Raw genomic sequence first — 26684 nt, forward strand, 5'->3', positions numbered from 1 at the left:
TGGTTTCCACCATCCAAAACTATATGATCTACTCAATAGGTTAGATGGAAAAATAAATATCACGATAAGCCACACAAGGTAGTACATGCTATAATAGTGTGTGGGGCATGCTCTCCAACAACATGATCCACTTGTGGGCCCCACAACACCATCAAAGAAGAGGAAATGAAAATGAAGGAAATGGAAAGAAAAGGCAAGGGAAAATAATCAGCTATCGGGGTGGTCCCCTGCTACTATGGGGTCTACCATGCACTCCATAAATAATAAAGGTGGGTCCTACTCTTGTGCGCCCATCAAAATGGAAAAATCACAAAGAAAGTGAGAGTTTTGATCCTCCCCTGCACTCACTACTGCAGATGAATGGTTGGATCGACTCGAATCGGTGATCGGACGGTCCACCAAGCTCCTCTTCACTCTTAATCTCCTTTAATCTCTTTTTTCTCTTCTCTATTTCTCTTAGCTTCTTGATCCCTCCTAATTCTCTCTCAAACACTCTTTTCTCTTAAGCCATCTCTCTCTCTCTCTCTCTCTCTCTCTCTCTCTCTCTCTCTCTTAATCTCTCCTTAATTCTTTCTAATCTTTTTCTTTTTCTTAATCTTTTTCTACTCTCTTGCTTGCAAATGATAGAATCAATGGGAGTTATGGGATTTTGTGGTAAAACTTTTAGGATAGGGAGAGAATTAAAAGAAGATGGAGAGGTGGATGAGGAGAAAGAAGGAGAGAGGGATGACTAGGCATGGGCAAGGCATGGATTGCATGATGAGAGGCATGCGTTTTTTTTACTAATGGGGGAGAGAAGTGATGGGTTGATTGATGGATTGATTGATGGATTAATGGATTGATGGATTGATTGATGGATTGATTAAGTGAAGAACCTTGGGAATTGTGCAAGTGGGGCCCACGTACATTCTGAGGCTGACCTCGGATTGTGCTAAAAGTACAACTTCTAATCTAGGGGTCACAATAGGGCGTGCCATGTGGCATTAGAATTGTAACACCTACGTGGTTGCAAGGGTATAAGTCTCAGGGTGTTGCGGTATTGAAATAGGATCGTGATCAAAACTTGTCAATCTATCTCACAGGGTTACGAGTCTTACACATTAGCTCTGTATAAGAAGATAACAACAATATTTTTTTAGGGAATAATTTTTAAAACGAAAAGACTCCATATTCTCTCCATAAAGAGGCAACCTTTTTAATATTTCAAGCAATTTCGCTTGTTCTTGTTTAACAAAAATAAACTCTATGGGCTTGTTTGAAGAAAAAGAAAAATTTTGAAATCTTAGTTCTAAAAATATGATTTTATATGAAATTTTTATTTGGAGATAATATCTATTTTATTTACTTTTTTGATAATGTAGTTTGAATGTCACTATTGAGCTCTATATGAGGAATCCTTTGTTCGAGTGAATCTCATCTTAGGGTAGCTTCTTTTAGAGAGTCCTACTTTTAGTTATTTAGATAGAGTTAAAAGTTAAATTAGTATTTGTCACTTTTCTTATGCGCACTTTTGGGAGATCAAACAGTATCAAAACTTGAAAATGGTTTTATTTGAAATCCCATTATGTTAGCTTTTTAGTTTTGATTTTTTTATCACTGCTAAATCGCTCATTGGGTGCTAAAATATGGCCCAATCAACGTGGTTTGTCGCTAAGTTGCACATCAAGTTATAGTGTGACATCCCAAATTTTTTCATACTCGACCTTGGTGAATACATGAGTGTCACTGTTAGAAAATTGCACGAACTCAATTAGTTATCCTAGATAGCCTACAAATCGATGATTTTGGATTATTAGGATCGAATAATTGTTTTCATTAACTGCGAATAGGTTGTGCTATGAACTAGTAAAGCCAAATATTAATTATCCTGTACAAGAAATCTCACATCCTAATTCATTCTAGAAATGCTCATATTAGCTAAATTAGATCTAGATTGTCCATTAGTGGGCCACTAAACCTAAAATGATATAAAAATATCTATCTTGTTGGGCTTGATGCCCATCACAGATACTGAGCTGAGATCACGTTTAGAATAATTTAACTTGGGCTCGCAAAGCGAGCGCATGGTACGCGCGAATGCCCTTAGAAAATATTATGAACTTAACATAAATGTCCTCCTCTGTTCTTTACTAAAGTTATGGCTTTTGGACTGTTAGCTTTTGATCAAATTAGGGACACTGACTTAGATTAATACCTTGCACATATACATATAATTATGGCCCCAATCAACAATCAATACCTATCGACTTGACTTAGGACGTTACTGTTGATCGACGCATCCGAACATCAGAGTGATTGTATCCATACATAGATTTTCACTAAGGACACCTATCATCATATACCTCATTGTGGGACCCAACAGTAAAAAAAACCTCCCATAGGGTTAACATATCAAAAACCTGGTCATTAGGACCATTTGCACCACATCTGATACTATAAAAGTCTCATTTTGGGCAGCCCCTTCATTCCATATGAATTTTGCCCTAGAGAGAAGAGATAGAGAAAGAATTAGAGAGAAAATATGGGTGAATGCTTATGATGTTTGGCATCCTCTTCCTTTTCTCCTCTTCAATCGAAGACTTGTCTGCTTTTGAATTTCTATCGAGCCCCTCCCGTTCATGATCAGAGTAAAGATTTGGATCTCACTTCCTACTCTTTCTCCCTTTATGTTAAATTTTATGAATCTTACAATGGCTCTGGTCCTTGGATAAGAATCGATGGTTTTTCCTAAAATCCTAACCATAGAAGTGCTTTGAGTTGGGTGAAATGCTACTAAGGTATGGACTATTTTCCTAACTTTCCATTTATTAACCCTTGAGGGTGATAGACTATGATTTTCTATTAATTATTTGAAATTCATATGATAATTATGCTTAAATTGTGTTATTATGGCAAACCCTAATGTTGATGTTATTGGTAAATAACATATTTAATGAAATGCATGGTCAATATGAACTCTTTCATTGAAACCCTATTATGGCTATTGTTAAGTGTTGTTGATGCCTATATATTGGCATGCCTTGAATACATTATGTTGTACTATAGCATTTGTTCAATTGATGTACCCTGATGGGGTATAAATATGAGATTGTCAATACCTGTGGGTTTGTGCTGTGTATTGTGGATTGTGCTAATTCGTATTATAATCGAACTAATATTTTCAACCATGTTATTAAAATATTAAATGATTGTTATTGTGTATTTGATAAGTTAATTTGTCGTTGTGTTAGATCGAGCCCTGCTAGTCACTTGAGTAAATAGATAGTTATCGTTGGTTGGCTATTCCAGGCTTATATATATGGTCGACCAGGGTTGAACACGGATGACCGGTAGTAGTTAGATATACACGGAATGTTTTGCACCCAAGGATAGTTCGGTCTAAAGTTCTCCATGGTCAATCAGATTAGTCTGATGCATAACCCGATCATTCTCATGCTTGGTGATTTTATAACACTCGAAGGAATATGGGATAACGCTGTTACTGGTAAATTGAGTCCATTTATAACCATTGTGTATTACGATCTTATGAAGACTCAGAAGCCGGTCATGATGGTATGAGTCACCGCGTCCAAGCTGTTGGCCTATGATGGGTGATGGGCCTCCCCATAGTGTCCTTTGATCACTAATGGAGGTGACATTTCATATCACATTAGGATATATAGTTGTTAGTGATATCAGTGACGGCCTACCATACTATTGTGAGAATTTAGTGGCAAGCCTTTTTTTGTCTTGATTTGTGTTGCCCTTATTATTAGTTAATTGTTAAATTTGGACTATTGGGGGACAAACCCAAAATTAGATCAAGGGACACTAGTAGGAAACTGCCTTGTGTTGCAACGAGTCATGTGATCTGGGTAAAGACTAGTTATACGATGATGATATCCTACTTTCGCCAATACTGCTGTATGAAAATGAATTAATTAAGGTTGGGCTAAGCATACACACATACATAGGCACATATGGTACCTGGTTGACTGTTAAAGACCAATATATCCTCATGCATATGGTGCTTAGCTAACTATGAAAGGCCAATATATCCTCATTCATAGGGGGCCTAGCTAACTGTTAAAGGCCAATGCACTCTATTCTTGCATGAATGTTTATTGGGTACCTGGATGACTATTAAAGGCTAATGTATTATTTATTGGGTACCTAGCTGACTGTTAAAGGCCATAATATTGTTCATTTGGTACTTGGATGACCGTTAAAGGCCATGGTGTTATTTATTGGGTGCCCAGCAGACTGTTAAAGGCCAGAGCATTCAAAGAACCCCTTATTCTATTTTTGAGACCTGTTTTTGCATATCTTGACATACATACATTAAATTAACTAACTTATGAAATTTCTTGTTTTGTAATGAATCATTGCTTATGCTTAATTGTGTTTATAATATATATGTGTAACTTAGGATAGTAGTTGTCACTAAGTTGATCACTTACTCCTCCCTGGGATGGTGCTTTAAAACATCAACTAGATGATTTCATCGACGCAGGTACAGTAGAGGTATGTGCTTTCGAGGGTGCTTACATGGACCCCATGGAGTTCTCGTACTTTTAGGCATCTGATGAGTAGTTTTAGATCGACATATTTCACTATCGAGACGTTTGGATGATTTTGGGACCAAAACATTATACTTTATTATTCTTTTGGACATATATATGGTCCCCAATTGGGTGGACTATGTGAAATGATGATTGGTAGATGTATATTTTGGATTTTCATCTTATGCACACTTGTAGTTGGATTAATATACTATTTAACTTAGCTCTTGTGAATGCTTGGATACTAATGTAATTGTACAGAGAAATCACACTTCTGGAAAACAAAAGTGACATTTGAAATATCAGGGATCAAGTTCGTGCTCGACCCTTGAAATTTGGCGCGTTACACATAATGTTTATTATCCATCAATGGCTTTCATTGTTAACTTTCCACCATCATCCCTAATACCCACTCATGTATTTTTTACAATACAAACAGTCGTCATTAAGTGGTATCAAAGCATAGTCAAATCTAATTTAATCGATCTAGGTACTTATCACATCTCGACACCATCGCCATCTCACTATCACCACATATACCATTAACACTATCGCCATTCATTATCATCTTTTCCAAGTTATTCATTACCTTGAATGTCTTAATCTCAAATTGATCATATCTTCAATCTCAAACATGTTAAAATTGTGACACCAAAATCACTATGGGTTGATTCATTTTTATGAATTTATATGACCCATGTTTCGCATGCTAACAACACCCAAGTGTTAGTGAACTCTTGAAGGGATATTTTTTACATTTTTCTCTTAAAAGGATAATTTTTAGGGTTAGTTATATTAGGGTTAAGAGAGAGTTATTATTTTAGGGTTGTTTTGAGTAGCTCCAAGGGGAGTAAGCTAGGGTTTTTTCGTTTTTTTGTTTTTTTTAAAATTTGTTGTAAGCATTCTTCTCCGAAAGGTAGATTGACCGTTGCTTTATGCCGTAGTTTTTTCCTGCAATGGTTTTTTACATTAAAAAAAAATCATGTGTTCTTTATGTGGTTGCTTGGATTTTATTTTTTTTCATTTTCACTTATTTGTTTTAATCGAGATTAAGGTGCTTTTGCAGGGCAGTTCTCTAACAAAACATGTGTCAAATCACTATGGCGGATCTCGTGATCTCAACAGGAGACCCATCTGCAATAAAGGACCTAAAGAGATCATTCTGTACACCATGTCATAAACATCATTAGCACCAACAACCACCACTACCTAATCATTACAGTCATCAACGACCCATTACCACTGTTGCTGCATCATATGCTTCCACCATCTATTGATTATTACAAGTGCCTCATCATCATCTTCTTCATTTGAGAGTTCTCAAGAAAGCAAAAGTAAAAAAAAAAAAAAAGAAGCTTTTCTTAACCTAGGAATTATGTGAAGCGAGTATCTAGGCCAAGTCAATCTCCATTGTTGGTCTTGAGATGGCCTGTAATCGAATTGTTCAAAGTCTTATATTTTAAAGAGCGACACGCAGATTGTCATTTTTAACCTTGAAAGATCGTGTTCACGAATGTGTGAAGAGAAACCTACTATCATGGGCCTCACATGATAGTCATCTATTTGGGTGACCCCTATCTTAGGTTAGATTTCTCAAAATTGTTTCTCTTACTCTTTATTTATTTAAATAAAGTTAGAGTATTAATTATTATTCTCATCACTTTTTTATGGCCCATTTTTTGGGATATGAAATGAGGTTGAAACAACTTGAAAATGTCCCATTTTATCATGTAAGCTTTCCACCTCTCTCAAAATTATTCAACTTTGACACTGAATAAGCAAGTTATATTGATTCTAAGCATATGTGGTTGTGATGGATTTAAGGGATGAAGAGTCTAGATTGATTAGGGTTTAAACTATACATTGGTTGAAATTAGAGCTAGGCATCGAGTCGAGTTGGACCGAGTCAAGGTTGACCTGACTCGATCTAGTTTTGAAATAGACCTGATCTGAACTCGATTTGACTCAGTACTGAATCTAGCATGCTTGAACCGATTCGAGTCAAGGTTTGACATGCACTAATTCGGACCTAGTCCGACCTAGTCAAAAGTACTGAGTCAGTTTAAGTTGGCACCAATTTGGATTGAGAGATGAGGGAGGGAGGGAGTGGAGGAGAGAGAGAGAGAGGAGGGTGGTGATGGCGGTGGTTACCTGCCGGGTTTGGAAGAGAGAGAGAGGGAGAGAGGAGGGTGGTGATGGCGGTGGTTACCTGCCGAGTTTGGAAGAGAGAGAGAGAGAGAGAGAGAGAGAGAGAGAGAGAGAGAGAGAGAGGATGAGGGTGGTGATGATAGTGGGTGGTTGATGGGCTTGGAAGAGGAGGAGAATGAGGGAGGGAGAGATTAGGATCGGGTCGGGGTGGGTTCGGGGTCGGCATATAGGGTTAGAGATACTTAAAAATTAGGATTTTTTTTATTTTATTATAGGTATACCCGAGTCCGAGTTGAGTTGGTTTTGGATCGAGTCAGGTTTGATTAGATTGAGTTTTGGGTCAAGTTACTGGGTAACTTGAACCCGACTCGGTTTGAGTTCGTATTAGGCGAAGCCTACTTGGTTATGACCGACTCACTCATTCGGTTTGGGTTGAGTCGGGTTTGAACGAGTCGGACAAGTCAAGTTAGGCGAGTCGAGTTGTTAGGTGCCCAGTTTTAGTTGCAATGGGTTTTACTTATAAAAAAAACTCTTTATATGAAGAGTAGTAGTTGATTTTTAGTTTACACTTTTGTGCATGAGATTAAGACTCTCCTCATTAAGCCACTAGTGGATGTCTAATTTTGAAAATTTGGGTTTCTGTTGTTGAGTCTCTTATAGGGTGTTGAAATTCAGCATGATCAACGTGATTTGTCACTCACTAACTCAAAATATGAATCATTTGGGTCACTCATCAAATTACAATATCAATTATTAGTCACCAGCTTTCGTCGTCAACTTTCCAATGTCATCCCTAGCACGTCTTTTTGGACAATACAACGATGATCATCAACAATCAAACATCGGATGATTCGAAAGAGAAGATGAACCTTAGGGGCCATTTAGGGGGAGTAAATGGAGGTAAATGGGAGGAATTGATAGTAAATGAAAGTAAATGATTCTAAAGTGCGTTTGGATGAGAGTAAATGTATGGAAATAAAATGAAATGGGAGTTAATAGGCCTATAAATGAAACTCTCTTTCATATGAAAGATTTGGAAGTAAACGGGGTGAAATGACTTTTTGGACTCCCTCGGAGAGTCACATGAGTAAACAAATATGTTGCTACGCACATATCCGCCATACATATGGTATGCTAATGATACTTCAAAACGATCCAATTATCAACCACATCACTAAAATCATATCGATAGAATGATCCAAACTATTTAAAGGTTGGCCACCAAAATGTACAATTAAAAAAGGTTGGCAAGTTGCTTATTTATGATTATTTAGTTTGTGGCCTAATCGAGGCTCAACATTTTCTCATTTTTTGTTAAAGTATGTATTTCAATAAGACTATTATTATTATTTCGACATGCACCCTAATTTGAGATATTAGAGCTAATTTGGGGTATCACATCACTACACCAAAATCTTGAAGGTGGAACACGTGAGAATTTGGTTGAGGATTGGAAACGGTTATTAACCGTACTACCATTCATTGCTATTTTACAGGTTATTTTCATTGTTTTGTTGGTGTGTCCCAATTGAGTGTTGGATCTTCTCTTTTATTTTTTTATTTTTTTTTATTGTTTTATTTTAAAAAAGATGGACGGAATGGATTCAGTTAGAAACCTCTCAGTGGACCCCACAAGGCCCAAGAGGCACATTGCTCTATATGACGCAGACTACCAAATGATTTTACCTATTTTCTTACGCAAGAGCCCAAAAACCCTCATTTCGCAGAAATCGCCGTCTCCGTCTCCCTCTCTCCCTCTCCCGCTCAATCTCCCTCTCTTTCGATCTCCCTCTCCCGATCTCAACCCTCTCTCTGGATCTCCCTCTCACTCTCCCTCCCTCTCTCTCGATCTCCCTCTCCCTCTTCCGATCTCAACCCTCTCTCTCCCTCGATCTCCCTCTCCCTGCAGGTATCTGATATTTTAGAAGCAACAACAGCAGCAGCAGGCAGCAGCTCCGTATGGGGTGTGTGATCTGTAGTCCACGGTTGAATGGGGAAGACTGAAGGGAGGAAGTGAGTGCAGCAGCAGCAGCAGCAGCAGCGTGCAGACAGGTACATCAGAGTTTGCTGCCTTGATTTCCTGCTTATGGTAGTTTACATGTTCAGGAGACACTATCATTGGGAGAACTTGTATCAGATTCTGCAAGTCTAGAAATACTTGGAAAAATTTCAAGCTTTTGGAATAATGATGAATGTTATTTCGTAATTGCTGATGGTTATCCCTGTATAGCCCCTTCCTTGATCCAAACCCACTTATCTGAAACAATTGGAAATTATAATTTCACGTCTTCTAAATGTAGGGTGCGGTTGGGGCTCCCGCTTTGGAGCTAACAGTTCAAAATATTTGTTATCTGGGTATGGATACAGGGTCTAGTTTCAAACTCGTTGGACCTCCAAATCTCAGGCTGAGGGGATATGGTTCTATATTTTATATTCTAATTTTGTTATTGGTATTTTTTAATATTTTAATCATTTTGAAGGGTTCAACATTTTCTTTGTCTTTTTTTTTTCCTCCTGCAATTAAAGCATTTTAAATAATATTTTATTGATTTTTGCATATGCTTGTAAATATATTTCTACAATTTTTAATCGAATTCCAGTAGAAAATGTAGGCATCAAAGATTAAAATGTCTTATTTGTATCTTGCTATCATGAGAATGAATCCTGTTTCATAACGCCGACCCCAAATGACTGGGACATGATGGTGATGGTCATTGCCGTCGTCATCATAATCATATTTATTAATTTTATGTTTTTTCGTAGGCTTTTACTGAACACCCATGATAAGGTTCAATCCCGGTCTCCGCACCAGCTGGGATTATGAGCTGGGTCTACTACTACTAAATAGTTCTAAAACTCATTGAATCGACTCAAAACTTGGCTCAAGATTTCGAGCCAAGTAGCCAAGAAACTCAGTACTGGACTTTGAGAGATTAGTGGAGTCGACTTGATGGTTCGATCGACTCGACACGACTTAGGTGTGACTTGAACCAAGTTCCTCACCTCTTGGGTGGAAATTTAAGTAAAGAAGGTGGGGAGTGGGATTCACACCCACCTCAACCAAACGAAGCAATGCACTTAACCAACAAGGTGTCTTGGCAGTTGTTGATTTTTAAGTTACATTTTATATTACTTATACTAACTATTTTAAATATCTTTTTACATTCCCAATATTTTCAATTTACAGTAATTAAATATTGAGTCGAGGCTGTTCAAGTCTTTGACAATCCGACCTGTCTAAACATTGAGCTGAGTCGGGTTTTCAGGTTTTTCAACTATGCTGCTGCTACCATTATTATGAAGATGCTGATGATTTTGTACTTTTATTACTGTTCTGCTTCTTGAAATTAGGTAACTGAGTGAGTTTGGATGCACTACCAATCAAATTGGATTATCACCCTAACCAAGTATGAAAAACCAAATTGTATTTTCCTTTAGCATTTATATTGAGGCTGTGTTTTGATATACATTCCATCAAGACAGAATTTATTGAAAATAGATGGTGAATCCCATTTAGTTTGTTTGTCTAGCCTGTCACCAAATTGCAATCTAGTTTTCATGTCTATTTAGCGGCTCCACTTCAAAATGCAATTTGGTTTTATTAAATCTTTTCTAGACTTGATGCTGCTTTTTGATGCACATATGATCAAACTCTATCAAACATACCTGAATTTAAAACAGTGTTTGATAGCTTTTGCAATTGAAAGTAGATGGTGAGTTGCATTCAGTTTGTTTGGCCCATATGTCACTAAATCAGAACTATAGAGTTTTCTTTTCTCCAGTTAGTGTTAGTGCTTTGATTTATTTTTCGGATTTAACTGTTTCTTAATTTCACTGAAAGAATTCTGAATTTGAGGAATTACATGGGCCCTCAGGCGATATAAGTGGGGCCCATGGTTGGTGATCCAGACTGATTATCTGATGGTCCCTACTGCAGATAGGCCTCCCAAAAGAATCTCCCAGATTGGAAAATCCAAAATATCAAATGACTGATCTCTTTTTTATGGAAAATGTGGATCCTTGATGCATTTTTCCTTAACCGCCATTGATCAATGGACTTGGATTTTCCCATCTGGGAATTTTGTTAGTTAGGATTTGATTTTAGAATGATATTAACGACCCCATTGTTGGGATATGCTCCCAAAACATGCCATGCAAAGAGGCTTTTATTTATCTGGGAACAAGATACATTCTAGGCTATGGTCTCGCACAGGCCCTTATGGCATCTCGAGCAAAAAACCTTGATTAAAAGGTAGAGGCACGAGAGCTACTCCATTGCATGGTACAAAATGGCATAAAGATCCTAATCTATGGTCCTTCGTCTTCAGAGCGTTTGGATCATTGATCAGGTTGGGGGCCTATATGACACTAAAGTGGGATATCAGAGCTCTCCATAAGGTGGGACAATATGACCAGATCTTCTCTGATGCAGGACATGGAAAATTAAATATGATATACAAGATTTTAGGCTTAGATCCTACCAATTCAGAAACAATCACACAAATTCCACATCCCCATGAAAATCCAAACATTTAATTAAAAAGGGGAATCTATGCGGGTCCAAGTCGACACAGGCTAGGACTGGACCAATAAAAATTATAAACCAAACGATGTCAAAGGGAAATAAAATCAACTACTCATGCATAAAAATCAGTCTTTAATCCAAGGGATTCCCTAATTTCAATTCAAGGAACCCTAAGGTGATAAAAAGGGGCAAAATCAATTAGGGATCATGTAATCTAGGGTTAGGATTCATGAAAAACGGCTATGAGAGGATAAAAGAGGATAAAAACCTGAGCCAAAAGATGATCCCGCGTGTGGACAGCAACAATGGCCTAGACGGACGTGGGTGTGATCTCGGCCGCACGTGTGTGGGGCCCACTATTCAGAAAAAGGCCACCTTGGCCCTGGTCGGCCAGGATGGACTCCAAAATCCCCAAATCTTAGTTCGATCCGATGTACGGTTTGTGCGTGGTGCTCCGCCGAAGTTTCAGCTCGCCTGCGGGCCGAAATCTGGAAATCTGCTGTAATGAAGAAATCTGATGCAACAAAAGAACAAATTCGAAGTACGGATGGTGGGGGAAGATGGAAAAAAAGATGATGGAAGATGGGGGTGAATTGGGATCGATGTGGCTTCGCATCACAGTAGTTAGCCCCTCGAAAAGGGAAGGCTTCGCACCCACTTTTGAATTCTTTCACAACTCACGAAGAGAATAGAAAAATAAAGCAGAAATTTTTTTTATTAACTTCAATCAATCAAAAGAACTGCAAGGGGTGCCTATTTATAGGGAGAACCCTATACTAAAAAACTCGCACCATGTGCGACACCTATTACTTGGCGATGAAGTAAACTAAAATAAAAACCAAACAAGGAAATATAAAGCGTTCAGGATGTTCTAAATAATAACAATAAGCAAAACCTAAAATATAAAACCAATCAGACGAGTGGGCCACGATCATGAGATCCCATGGTGGGCTTTCCTTGACTATTGGGCCACTTTTCTGAATCAAAACTTGACTTCTAGTTAGGAGGCCTTCCCTGGATGTCATCATCAAGCCAGATCGATGATGGGGTCTTCCTTCTACGTACATACGTGCATAGGGGGGCGGCGTGAGTGCACGTGTGCGCGTGATGTCCCCATCAATTCTCCCCGGCTGCAAAGATTTCGTCATTGGCGAAATAAAACTCCTGAACCGCTCCAGGATGTCAGGATCAAGTCTCTGAAGCTCCTCCTCAGTGAGCCACGTGCTGTCTGAAGCTAGGCGTGACTTCCATTTAACCACGTACTTCTGAAACCCGCCATCCGACGTTGAAACTATCTGATGGTCCAGGATATCCTCTATTTCCTCTTTGGATGTGTAAAGGTTAGGTATGGGAGATAGAGGCTGGGAAAATGAGTCAGGAAGGATAGGTATGGGAGGTAGAGGCTGGGAAGATGGGTCGGGACGGGTAGGTATGGGAGGTAGAGGCTGGGAACATGGGTCGGGATGGGTAGGTATGGGACGTAGAGGCTGGAAAAATGGGTTGGGAATGGTAGATATGGAACGTAGAGGCTGGAAAAATGGGTCGGGACGGGTAGGTATGAGACGTAGAGGCTGAGAAAATGGGTCGGGAAGGGTAAGTATGAGAGGTAGAGGTTGGGAAGAAAGGTTATGAAAAATAGATATGGGAGGTAGAGGCTGGGAAAATGGATTGGAAAGGGGCCATGGTTCAAGGGATAAATATAGGGAATCAGGATGGGTGGGCGAAGGGCCGGACAAAGTATCAGTGGTCCCCTGAAAAGTAACTAAATCCTCCACATCGGATGTGAAACTAATTCCCATGGAAGGTGGAAGATCTACCTGATACACATTGAGACCGTTTCGTTTTATAATTTTGACGGGTCCAGCGCTACACGCGTGTAATTTACGAACGGCCTTCGAAGGATACCGCTCGGGCCTGATGCAGACCATCAAAGAGTCCCCAATATTGAATCCTTTGAAACATTTATACTGGTCTGTAAAAAATGTGCAATGTTCATTATTAGTCATGATCTTTTGCCTGATTTCTTGATGCCATGAATGAATGTGATGCGCAAAAGACTCTGCAAACTCTGACGGCCTATGAGACAGTGACATAGGGACAAGATCAATAAGCTTCCTAGGTTTATAATCAGTAATGACTTCACGAGGACTTAGACCTGTGGACCTATCGACAAAATTATTCAACGTAAACTCGGTTGTAGGTATTACGGTGTCCCATGTTCTGATGTGCTTTATATCCCTCTTAGGGGACTCATCCGGTAGATCATCAGGACAAACATCACGAAACTCATCCACCACCGGAATGACCTCAGTGGGCAACTCTACACTAACATCTGGTGCACTCTCTCCAGTCACAAGGCTGCACATGTTGTACCCCTCAAAATAGTGGTCTTGATGTCCCTTATGAGGTGGGTACACGGGTGCACACTCATAACTGATTCCTTGGCCAACTCCATTCATTGGTCTATCCTTCAGGCCACCTGCCTGAGATTGGACGTCTATCCCAATGGTGGGGTTTGTCCTGGCGATGGTCTTTAGTCGGGCAATGCGTTCATCAAGCTGCTCAAAGCATTGGTCCATTTCCAAGCGCTTAATCATAAACTCCAACTTCTGGGACAACTTGTTTAGTGACTCTTGCAATTGTTCCATGTTTAGTGTAGGGTGCCAACTAAAATTCAGCAATATAGTTGTCAAAATATAAGAGATTTTTTTTTTTTTTTTTTTTTTTTTTAATTTATTTATTTAAAAGAATCGACCTAGTTTCTAAAAAATAAAAAAGGAAAGTTTCTAAAGAAACAAATTAGGAAAGCTTCTAAAAAAACAAATTAGAAAAGTTTCTAAAAAAAACAACCTAGTTTCTAAAGAAAAAGAAAAAAGGAAAGTTGCTAAAAATAGAAAGTAAGTTAGTTTCTAAAAAAGAAAAAGGAAAGTAAATTAGTTTCTAAAAAAGAAAAAGGAAAGGAAATTAGTTTCTAAAAACAGATTAAGAAAGTTTCTAAAAAATTAGTTTATAAAAAAACAGAAAAGGAAAGTTTCTAAACCTAGAAATAGAAAACTAAGTTAATTTCTAAAATAATTCAAATAAGGGGATAACAAAAAATTTCATCCGCTTATTTCAGGGTTTATGGACCTCTAAATAGCCATATATGATGAGAATTGATGCGTAATGGACATAAACAACCAAACCCTAAACATGTACTGAATTCCCCTACAAGAACCCTAGGCTCTGATACCAAATTTGATGCAGGACATGGAAAATTAAATATGATATGCAAGATTTCAGGCTTAGATCCTACCAATTCAGAAACAATCACACAAATTCCACGTCCCACATGAAAATCCAAACATTCAATTAAAAAGGGGAATCTATGCGGGTCCAAGCCGACACAGGCTAGGACTGGACCAATAAAAATTATAAACCAAATGATGTCAAAGGGAAATAAAATCAACTACTCATGCATAAAAATCAGTCTCTAATCCATGGGATTCCCTAATTTCAATTCAAGGAACCCTAATGTGATAAAAAGGGGCAAATCAATTAGGGATCATGTAATCTAGGGTTAGGATTCATGAAAAACGGCTATGAGAGGATAAAAGAGGATAAAAACCTGAGCCAAAAGATGATCCCGCGTGTGGACAGCAATAATGGCCTAGACGGATGTGCATGTGATCTCGGCCGAGCGTGTGTGGGGCCCACTATTCAGAAAAAGGCCACCTTGGCCCTGGTCAGCCAGGGATGGACTCCAAAATCCCCAAATTTCAGCTCGATCCGATGTACAGTTTGTGCGTGGTGCTCCGCCGAAGTTTCAGCTCGCCTGCGGGCCGAAATCTGATGCAACAAAAGGACAAATTCGAAGTACGGATGGTGGGGGAAGATGAAAAAAAAGATGATGGAAGATGGGGGTGAATTGGGATCGATGTGGCTTCGCACCACGGTAGTTAGCCCTTCGAAAAGGGAGGGCTTCGCACCCACTTTTGAATTCTTCCACAACTCACGAAGAGAGCAGAAAAATAAAGCAGGAATTTTTTATTAACTTCAATCAATCAAAAGAACTACAAGGGGTGCCTATTTATAGGGAGAATCCTATACTAAAAAACTCGCACCATGTGCGACACTTATTACTTGGCGATGAAGTAAACTAAAATAAAAACCAAACAAGGAAATATAAAGCGTTCACAATGTTCTAAATAATAACAATAAGCAAAACCTAAAATATAAAACCAATCCGACGAGTGGGACACGATCATGAGATCCCATGGTGGGCTTTTCTTGACTATCGGGCCACTTTTCTGAACCAAAACTTGACTTCTAGCTAGGAGGCCCTCCCTGGACGTCGTCATCAAGCCAGATCGATGGTGGGGTCCTCCTTCTACGTACATACGTGCGTAGGGGGGGCGGCGTGAGTGCACGTGATGTCCCCATCATTCTCCCTCAAATCAGGCCCATATGTGCCCAAAAATGAGCTATTGGTTTGCATATTCTAAGGTCATTTATGCTGTTTAAGTACCTTTTTTTTTTTTTAAATTTTTTATGAGAAAAGTGGTTCTAGTTCCAATCCCATATATTCTTTAATTGAGCTATCAGTAAGATTTGCTTTTGTTTTTCTCAGCATCAGTTGTTTCAAATAAGAGATACGAGTTCCTTTCAGGTAATTTCTTCTTAAAAGTTCTTTGTATTTCTCACACCTTGTATGATTTGTGGCATGAATGCTTGCTGCAGTGGTGGAGCCATTGATTGGTCTTCATCTGGGCCCTTTTTGTGTTGTAGATTATGTGCCACAGAAATTAAGAGCCCAGGATGCCTTGTTGGCCAAAGCATTAGCTGAGAAGTGATGAATCATACCAGAAGTCTTTCAGGTGCATACAGCAATGCAGCAGTCATGACTGTTTTGGAAGTCTCCTTTCCCATAACACATAATTGCCTGTTGTACTGGTCTGATGCATAGTCTGTTGTTTGTCTCTAAGAGCACATGACATTTATAGTACTTTTGGATGGAGAGAAATCTCCCCTTTTTTTTTTTTTTGCGGTGCAGCCAAATCATTTTGCAGTCTAGTTGAGTCCACCTCAACAGGAAAGCAACCTGTATGGTTATTGCACATTGTATTGGAATGCATGTTTTTTTATTTATTAGTGTGGACCCATGATTAGGTGTCATTGATCCGATTGGCCCTACTGTTGATGGTCCATTTCCCAAAGATTTCCCAACTGAAATGTAGAATCTATGGCCTTTTTGCCTTTAAATGTGGATGGCTGCTGCATTTCTTCTAAACTGTTTTAAGGCCATCAGTCAATTGGTTAGGATCATTTGCATTTTTTTGCTGTTGAATGCGGTCTGTTACTAACAATGTGCCCCAACTGACGGAAAGTTCGGATCTCTTGCACATGTGAAACTGGCACTTGTGCTTGCATGTGGATTGCCAGGCTCTAAACTAAGATAATGATATTTACTTTCACAACTGAATAGGATAAGAATATATATATATATATATATATATATATATATATATATTTTTTTTTTTTAAAAAAACTGCTTATAGTAATCTAATCAAATGGAAATTCTTCTCTGTTTCTTAGTGCAACATATTTTCTAGCAATTTTGTTATTGAAGTTTCCCAATTATTTCCTCGGATAGGTTCATCCCCATGAACATATGTTGGTTCATCGAGAATCACATAAGGAGATGTCGAGTGATTAGATCAAGGCCGTGTTTTCAGTTTTTGGAACTATGATTAGATCAACGAAAATTACTGAATGTAAATGAGCGGAACTTTCGGAACTTTCAGTAGCTAGTTGATAAGATCAAGGCTGTGTTTATAGTTTGCTGAATTCCCAGTTAAACACATAATTTATAATGTGACGTGTGGAGAACATTGTCCTTTGTAAATGCTACAATTGGAAGAAATGTAGCCCTATAATACACTGTGGCTTTGAATATTATATTCTTGTAATTTTGTAATGTTTCCAGTGGGGTTTCTTGATATTTAGAGGTAATTGCTTGAAGAAAATTCCTCACTCTTAAGTGATCCTGTTTTCATCAAATGTGCAGGTTTATTTCACCATGTATGACCAACTCAAAAGCGTGCTTTATTCAGATGGTTAGTTTTACGATGTTTTACCCTGGTTGTTAATGAAGTGAAGAATCATCAATTGTTTTATTGACATCTCTATCACAACTTATTTAATCTTTTGAATTTAAGTAATTAAATTTTCTGCCCACTTTTGTCTTCCTGTCAAGACTCTAATGTGTTGGAAGTTGCATTGCTGTAGAATCTGTAGATAGGAACCATCAACTCTCAATAGGTGCCAACTCTAATGAATGTGGAAGTTGCATTCCCCAATGATACACACACACACACACACATATATATATATATATATATATATATATTCTGATTTCTGTTTGCTGAGCTTCTATGGATTTGTAAACCACTCAAACAAATATAGATTTAAATGTTTCAATGTATTAAATACTAAGAGTAGTCTGTGAGACAGACCCTCCTAGCAATTTTCCCAGCTTGTTGATAGAGGTTGATCAGATATATCATTTAGCTTGCCCAGCTTCTCCAATCTTCTGCAAATACAATAACATGTAAGGAAGTGTTCTTTTTCAGGTCATGCACCTTTTGTCACATGATTCCGGGGCATCATTCCATTGGTCAGCCTAATTGGCACATATCTTCAGATATTATAGCATCATAGAATAGGTGTGGCAATCCAAATCTGGATCTCACATGTGAGATACAGGTCATTCAGGGACCCACCTTGTATATGCCATGCCCCAAGATTTAGGCAGGTTTAGTCATCAGCTGGGCTGCAGGTGGATGAAAACAATGGATGGTTGAGATAAATTGATGTGTAGTCCACATTCTGTGCACATGTCGCACATGATGACCCATGAGTGGCTGTATTGAGCATGACTGCATGAGCTTTACAATACAATGTTGTGAGATAAAAGCTAGACATTCAAGTAGTTCCTCTTTTTTTTTTTTTTTTATTCTACGACTGAACGAGCTTTACAGCACAATGTTGTGAGATTAAAAGCTAAACATTCAAAGTAGTTCCTCCTTTTTTTTTTCCTTCCCTTTTTGATGTTCCTACCTGCCATAAAGAAGGCTGATCTGGTGCATATACTTTCTAGGGTCTGCGACCGGAACTTCCTGACAACATGCACCCCAAGCTGTTAGACTTGATGCAGAGATGTTGGTAGGGAACTCCTACTGATCAGCCATCCTTCTCACAGATAACAGTGGAACATGAAGAACTCCTGCAAGAGGTTCAGGTAAAATCCTTTTCCTAGATTTCGCTTTACGCTCCACATTCATTCAACTCTCCCTACATTTCTGCTTCCACTATTTTGGTTGGTAACTTGAGAGCAGCCAGACATACAGCTGATCTTCATATTGGCTTGTGCATTGTTTTATGCAATGGTTTCGGAACTATTACAAGTTGGTATTGCCGATGGAGTACCTGACGTGAGGCTTTTTGTTTTTTCTTTTCCTTTTTTTTTTTTTTTTTTCTTCCTGTCAGTTTTCCAAGTGCATCTGATGGCAAAGTTATAGAGGTGTACCAGTAAGAGTAGGCAAATTGATGGGTCTGTGTTCCACCGTCTTTTAGTGAAATGGTGAAATGGGTATTAGACGGTCAGTAATTAGTCTCAGCTGCTGTTTTTTCTTTCCATAAACATCTACACCATACGTTACGTGGACCTTTATGCGAAAACCTTATTTCTAATATGATGAGCTTGTCCACATAAATATCAAACCAATGTATCGAACACAAAATATTAGAATTTGCTTCATAGATTAAGGCTGCATTTCAAAGTAAGCCCAGATGACATTCCAAATGACACACCCCAAAGGCAGTGTACAATGGAAAATGTTTAAGGGTGTGTTTGGTTGCACGGAGTATCATGAAATTTTGCGATTAATCCGTCTAATTTGGTGTGGAAATTCATGATATTTCATGAAATTTTTGGTGCAGCCAAACACTCCTTGAAATATACCTTAGAAATTTGGAGACACTGCCCCTTAAGAAACTTTGGTAAAGGTAAGATGTGGCAAGACTAGATTAGGACTGTACAATCAGGGTCATTTAATTAATGCGGCCCATCCATGGCAGGGCCAGCAAATGAGCAGCTTGTGACTTGCCACATGTACGGAGATATAATTAAGTGATTCAATTGATTTCTAAAATCTGAAATCTAGCTGTGAGTCATCAAAATAAAATAAATAAACAATAGCTGATTGTAGGGTGTCCATTTATGACCTTTGTCAAGTTGATCATTCATATTCAATGGTTTGTTTTCACAACACGTGATATCCTGTCCTTGCCTAGCTTTCAATGTAAGCATCTCCATCTTGTTTGTGTTTATTCAGCCACCTCCACCTGTTAACGATACCAATCCGTACAATGTATTCAGACCAAGGGAGAAAGCCCACCGGTTCCACACAAGAAGGGTAGGTATTGGAGGTTTGTTACATGTTGAAAGTAGAAACTACTTGAATCTAATATGAGCATTGTTTCTTTGACGAATTTTGGCTGTTCTTCGTTTGTAGATGCAAAGGCGGGAGAACAATGTTCAGTCCTTTGAAAGGCTTCGCCAGGTCAACTTCTCTCTCCTTGTAGAGATGTAATGCTTGCCTTTTGCCTCTCAATGAAAACTGTTGCAAGTTGGGAAAAGTAGAAATTGCTTAAATTGGTTGTCCAGTGCCTGAGCTTGGTAGGGCCTTCTGACCTGTTAAAGCTCACAATTTACTGGTGCTTGCCTTTGTATCTGTTTTCATGCAGCTAAGAGAAAAGCTAGGATCATCTTGCTAACCTCTGCTTGTTTAGTGTCTTATATGGAATTGCTTTTCACTTGTGGTTTGTCACATATGCTCACCCCCATGCACTTTCATACTTTATGTGCCTCTTTATGCACTTACATATTATCGGTCATTTTTGCAACTTCGCTTATCTTGTGGCAGAAATTACTGTCTATGAAAAAATGTTCTTCTACTATTTTTTTCGTTATATGCAAACAAGAGGCAGGCATTAGACAAAATTATAAGCAGAAATAAAGAAACAACTATTATTTATTTTTATTTTTTAATAAATAGCGAGTAACAACTATATAATATCTAGTGGTGTATAAAACCATTCATGTCTATTTATCGTTTCTTTTAATAAATAGCGAGTGACAACTATATAATATCTACTGGTGTATAAAACCATTCATGTCTATTTATCTTTTCTTTTCTTTTTTCTTTATCTTTTTTTTTATTTATGTGACAGCTATACAAATAAGGCCGAATGCCGAGACATGCAGAACTTATTTCTTTAGGGAAACTAGGAAAATGCTGCTCTCAGAGCTGCCATTGACTACCCATTACTTGAGAGCAATATACTCTTCAAACTTGAGTATTTAAAACTGATGCTATCTCAAGAAGATGGAGATACAAACAGTGGTGCATGGTTGGTGAAGATGACAAAAATAGTGTTTACTTCTTTCTTTCTTTCTTTCTATTCTTTCCTTTTTTCTTTTTTCTTTTTTTTTTTTCTTTTTTTGGTAGATTAACAACAACAAGAGGAGGGAACTCTTTCCTCTAATTAAATTGGAGAAGCTATGGGACAGATAATTGCATGTTAAGGATCAGTTATTTCTTGCTGTTACTGTAAACCTTCTGGTTCGTTTCCCCATCTTTGACTTAATTCTCGCCCAGAATCCAAAGAAATAGAAGATGTGCTAGCAACAATGAGGATTTAGATATTAGTAGCAGAAATATTTAGTCAAAGGTGGCCCTTCACTTCTGAATCTTGCCCTGCACTCACTTTGGAGTCCTCTCTTAGTCTGTCTGCCCGCCACTAGTAAGACTATTCAATGCCTCAAACTCTACCAATTTGTTCCATTAGCATCTGTTGGAAAATCTGTGTTTCTATAAACACAATCACTAAATATGTTTATTTTTATACGTTATTAAATATCAATATAATTTCAAATGCTTTTATTGCTAACTTATACAGGTACTCATAAGCGCTCTCAGTTTGACATTTTTTGTCTCATGTTTCCCCAATGACTCCCGTGTCTCCTCTTGCATCCATTCCCACTGTGTTAAACTAAGGATTAAATGGCTTTTTTAGATGGTAGGGTCTATATACTTTGATTGCCAAGTTTTCTGTTCACTTCATTTGACCTTAGTACTACCTATGGGGGGAAAAGACTAGTTTGAAAATGGAAATACTGTTCTTGTATTTTTTCTCTTAGAAACTGGTTAGTCTTTCTAGTTATCTTTTTTTCCCCCTTCTACTATTATACATCATATTGCAGCACTACTTTCTCGAAAGTGATTTTATTGGTCGAAATTGCATTGATTTTGCTTCAGGTCAAGCGCAACTTGACCAAGCCTAAACAATAGTAGAGATTTTATTTAAGGTATTTGTTTCTTATGATGCATTTAAAGTTCTCATGAATAAAATATATATCTTATGTTCTTAACGCTAGGAAATGTGTTCCTGTATCTGATCACAATTTTTTTAGAGGGAAGAGGAGGCGAGAAGTCATGGAGAGTGAAGTTAACCTTCAACGGATTCATGAGCTGCCACCTGCGCTGCTAATGCCTTCGTTGGATCTTGACGTGGGCATTTACTCTAGGCATTTCCATGAGCCATTGGGTACTTGCACTAACATGATACCGGAGGCAGATAACCCACACTTCACTGACGGTCTCATGGAGCATGAGAAGCCAATGGCACTCGAGCTTGTGTTCTCTAGGAGTGGAGCACATGAGGATATTTTTTCAATTTTTAATGTATTCGTGCAATTGTAAACTTACTGTAAATATATATAATTTTTATTATAAAATTGTACCATATTTATTCAATATTAATTTTTAATTGTATATAATATTCTTTGGTTTTTAAATATAAAAACAAATATACAGCCTTTATTGGCCATTTGTAAATAATAAAAATACCGTTACCGTTAAAATTTTCTGACCGTTGGCAACATTAAGAAGGGTTTAAAACCGTTCCTAAGAGTCTGTTCTTAAAATTTGAAACGGTATTTGATGCGGTTTTGAACCGTTCCAATTTTTTTACGACGTTTTTTCGTCTAGTGCATATGTACCCATGAATATATTAAAAACTCGGCATGCCTTCCTATTCCTCCCGTTTACTCCCATCAAGACGCGACTGAGTCATTCATTTACACTCAATTCATTTTCTCATTTACAAGCTCCCTGTGAGGCTAAGGAATTGCCCAGGCGTGTTTGCTAAGCCTACATCATTGTCCAGCCCTGCTCATGCACACGTAGTTGTGCATGCCAATATAGCCATGGGTACAAGATCCAAGCTTCCCATCTGATGGGAAAGCATTCTTAGATCATCTGGTCCAAAATTTAGAGGGCTAAGTTAAACGTCTGAATGATTATTTTTTTCTAGCCATTGATTTCTTATGTACACCGTGGCCTACTTCAGGTATGAACCAGCCTGATTTTTGGCAAGATAATCCAGGAAGTGGGTCACACATCATGGAAAGCTCAGATCTTGCACACATGCCATGTTGGCATGTGATGGCATGGTGTGTGGACTTAGTAACCCTCTCCACCAAATATTGATTGGATGAGAGTGACGAGATGAGGTGGTGTTGCAAACACCACCTAAAGCGGTGGTGTGTGATGTGTTGGGTCCATCCGGCCGACCCCGATATATGTGTTTGTCCACATCATTCATCCGTTTTGCTAGCTCATAAAGATGAAGCAGAAAAGTGAACCACACTATTGGAAACATAGGTGATTGAATGCCCCTTAAGTATTTTTCCTTTCATCCAAGTTTGTGGGACCTTACCAACAACTGGAATAACAAATAACCCCAAAAGGGGGAATCCTTCGAATGTAGAGTTCCTGCTTTTTAATCGGATCACGACCTATGGGTACTCGAACCCTTTGACATGCGTTGTAACTCTTAAAAGTCTACCACCGGAGTAAGAGTTTTTGATATGCTATATTTTTGTTGCATGTCCTAAAATAAGATAGTAAAATGGGTGGATGGATGAGTTTCTTACAAACATCCATCCCAGACAGGAACTTTCTTTCACGAGACGCGTCATCAAATTATGATTAACTTGTAGTCTGCAATGCGTGTTATTTTGTGTTTTCATGTATCTCGTGGTGGTTTTGGTGGCATTAAATTATATAATATTGATTGCTTATGTCATGACTGACGAGGCCCGATCTGTACGATTGTCCTGGAAACGGATTGGCTATTCCCCCTGTCACCAGCCCCGTGGCTGGTGGTCGGTGCTGTGGGCCCCACCAAGATGTATGTGTTTCATCCATTCCGTTCATCCATTTTTAAAGATCATTTTAGTGCTTTTTACCTAAAATGAGAGAGATATAAATCGCAGGTGGACCACACCACATGAAAACAATAGTATTGGATATCCACCATTAAAATCCTCCTAAGGCCTACTGTACTGTTTATTTGACATCCAATCTGTTGATTAGGTCATACAGGCCCAGATGAAGGGAAAAAACAAAAATCAGCTTGATCCAAAACTTTTATGGCCCCCAAAATGTTTTTAATAGTTGATGCTCATTCAACACTGTTTCCTGTAATGTGGTCCACTTGAGATTGACATATATTTCATCTCTGTTCTCATATCTTAAAATGATCTTTAAAAATATATGGGCGGCATGGATGAAACAAATACATCATGGTGGTGTCCATAGAGCACCAACCACCAGCCATTGGCTGGTGGCAGGGGGAGTAGCTAATCCATTTCCGATTGTCCTTGCCTCGCCCGGAAGCGGATTGGCTGGTGTACCTCACACTAGCTGTATACCTGCTGTGTCCACGCCAGCAAGTTCTTTACGTCTGATCATGAGGTATATGTTATATCTAAACCATTCATCCATTTGGCCAGCTCGTCTTAAGGCTTGAGACGAAAAATAAGACAGATCTAACTATCATGAGGACCACACTGAAAAAATAAAATAAAAAAAGGGGGGCTATTGAAACCCTTTTTGAAGTCACATATGTTTTGGATCAATATTAAATTTGTTTTTCCACTTCATTCAGGTCTTTGTGACCTCATGAACAGATAGGATAGAAAATAAACATCATGATGGGCCCTACGAATTGTTTAACAATGAAAATCATTATCTCTGCTGCTATTTGTGGTGTGATCCAGATGATCTTTGGATATGATTCATTTTTTGGGCAATGCTCTAAAATAATCTCTAAAAATAGATGAACGGTGTGGATATAATAAATACATCACTGTGGATATGATTCATTTATTGGAATGATGCTTTTAAATGTTCTCAAAACAGTTGGATGGTGTGGATTTAAGGCACATATTGTTGGGGATTTATACTGCGGAATCTTACAGATCTAGATCTAGGATAACAATCCAATAATAACAAGCAATCACAAGAGAACACAAAGTTTTAATGTGGAAAACCCTCGCGGGAAAAAACCACGGCACAAAGCGACAGAAATCTACTATGAAATAGAAATTACAAGAGAGAGAACTTACCCGATTTGAACAACCTCGAATCTCAACCTTGCTACACCCTTTGATAACCCTAGAACCCCTTTAGAAAGCTTTAAAATCCCTTAGAATAGCCCTAGGGACTCCTATTTACAGTTTAGGAAACTTCACTTTCGCACCTTTGCAAAACCGCCTTAGATTTTCGCAGTCTGCATAAGATCCAGACTCGAATCTGCATAACCTCGAATGGTCGAAGGATGACCACAATTGATCGAGCAACCCGCTCGACCGGTTGTGCAATCCCCTCGACCGGTCGAGCATCCCGGACACCAAAAAAATTGAGTTTGCTGGACTTTGAGTCGAGCGGGTCACGACCGGTCGTGCAGCTCCCTCGACCGGTCAAGCATAGCAAAAATGTCAGATTTAATACATCTGATAATAATCTCCACCATGTCTTCAATCTTCAACTGTGTAGCTTCTTGACCTCTTTTCTTATTTCTGTATTACATCATAGCTTCAATTAACGCTTCTCGTGCACACTCCGTCCTTCTTTGACGCCATCGCCAAGCCCAGAGAAGTTGCAGGGAACTTGAACTTCTCCGTAGGAACAACCTTAGTGAGCATGTCTGCTGGATTCACGCTGGTGCGAATATTTTCCAGTGTGACGCCTCCTTCTTTAAGCACCTGTCGGATAAAGTGGTGATGAATATCAATGTGTTTAGTACGTGAGTGATAAACAGAATTTTTAGCCAAATTAATAGCGCTCTTGCTATCACAGTTAACCGGCACGGCCTCCTGCTGAAGTTCCAACTGATTTATCATGCCTCTAAGCCAAACACCTTCTTTAAACCTTCCGTCACTGCCATATATTCTGCTTCGGTCATGGAAAGAGCTACCATGGACTGAAGCTTCGACATCCAACTGATTGCTCCACCTGAAGTACAAACGAGTATTATGAAGTAGACTTCCTAGAATCTATCCTACCTGCGTAGTCGGAATCCACATATCCTACCAACTTTGTCCTTGTTTTCTCAAAAGTTAAGACGTAGTCTTTCGTACCTCGAATGTATCGAAGTAGCCATTTCACCACTTCCCAATGTTTCTTGCCAGAGTTTGACATGTATCTGCTCATAATACCGACTGCCTGTGAAATATCTGGTCTCGTACAGGCCATGACATACATTAAACTGTCAACCGCATTCGAATAGGGCACATGAGACATAACTTGCTTTTCCTCATTAGATTTAGGACATTATTATGAGGAAAGCTTAAAGTGAGCTGTGTGGGGAACACTGACTGGCTTTGCCTGATCCATCCCATACTTGATTAATACCTTTTCAAGGTACTCTTCTTGTGATAACCAAAGCCTACTCCTCTTCCTGTCTCTATGAATATATATGCCGAGAACCCTCTTTGCAGCCCCCAGATCTTTCATATCAAATGTCCCTGATAACTGAGTCTTCAGTACATTAATTTCAGACATTTCATGACAGACGATCAACATATCATTAACATATAGTACTAGGATGATGAATTTTTCATCACTCAGTGTCTTGTAATAGACACAGTGATCATATTCACTCTGAGTAAATTTCTAACTCACCATGAAAGAATTAAATTTTTTATACCACTGCCTAGGCCACTATTTCAGGCCGTACAACGACCTCATTAACCTGCAAACCTTTTTCTCTGCCTCTTTAACTTCGTAGCCCTCTAGTTGCTTCATGTAGATCTGCTCTTCCAATTCCCCGTGCAGGAATGCAGTCTTCACATCCATCTGTTCCAACTCGAGATCGTATTGGGCAACTAGCACCAACACGAATCTGATAGATACCTGCTTAACCACCGGCGTGAATATCTCTGTGAAGTCGATTCCTTATCTCTAAGCATAACCCTTTGCTACTAACCTAACGAGTCCATCTCATCGTCCATAGCCACCTTATACTTTTCTGCATCGGGCTCATCAAGAGCCTCTTGTATAGTAGACGAGTCCTCCTCA

General features: G+C 38.7%; 1 protein-coding gene across 9 annotated transcripts; it reads left to right on the forward strand.

Moving 5' to 3' along the window:
- Positions 1-8424: 8424 nt before the first annotated feature.
- On the forward strand, positions 8425-22139 carry LOC131239761 (uncharacterized). 9 transcript variants are annotated; one of them, XR_009168372.1, is made up of 6 exons: positions 15645-15862; positions 15982-16070; positions 17261-17309; positions 19590-19670; positions 19770-19817; positions 21695-22139. XR_009168372.1 is itself a non-coding variant. In XM_058237622.1 (5 exons), exons 3-5 carry the CDS (start codon positions 19624-19626, stop codon positions 22017-22019), a joined length of 420 nt encoding a protein of 139 aa, XP_058093605.1. In that variant the 5' UTR covers positions 8425-8741; positions 17261-17309; positions 19590-19623; the 3' UTR covers positions 22020-22139. The 9 variants fall into 9 exon arrangements, 6 of the variants coding, with proteins under 6 accessions (XP_058093605.1, XP_058093604.1, XP_058093603.1 ...); XM_058237622.1 differs by lacking the exons at positions 15645-15862; positions 15982-16070 and adding an exon at positions 8425-8741; XM_058237621.1 differs by having other exon boundaries at positions 15663-16070.
- The last annotated feature ends 4545 nt before the right edge of the window (positions 22140-26684 follow it).

This window comes from Magnolia sinica, chromosome 3 (assembly GCF_029962835.1).
Source record: "Magnolia sinica isolate HGM2019 chromosome 3, MsV1, whole genome shotgun sequence".
NCBI classification, from domain to species: Eukaryota; Viridiplantae; Streptophyta; class Magnoliopsida; order Magnoliales; family Magnoliaceae; genus Magnolia; species Magnolia sinica.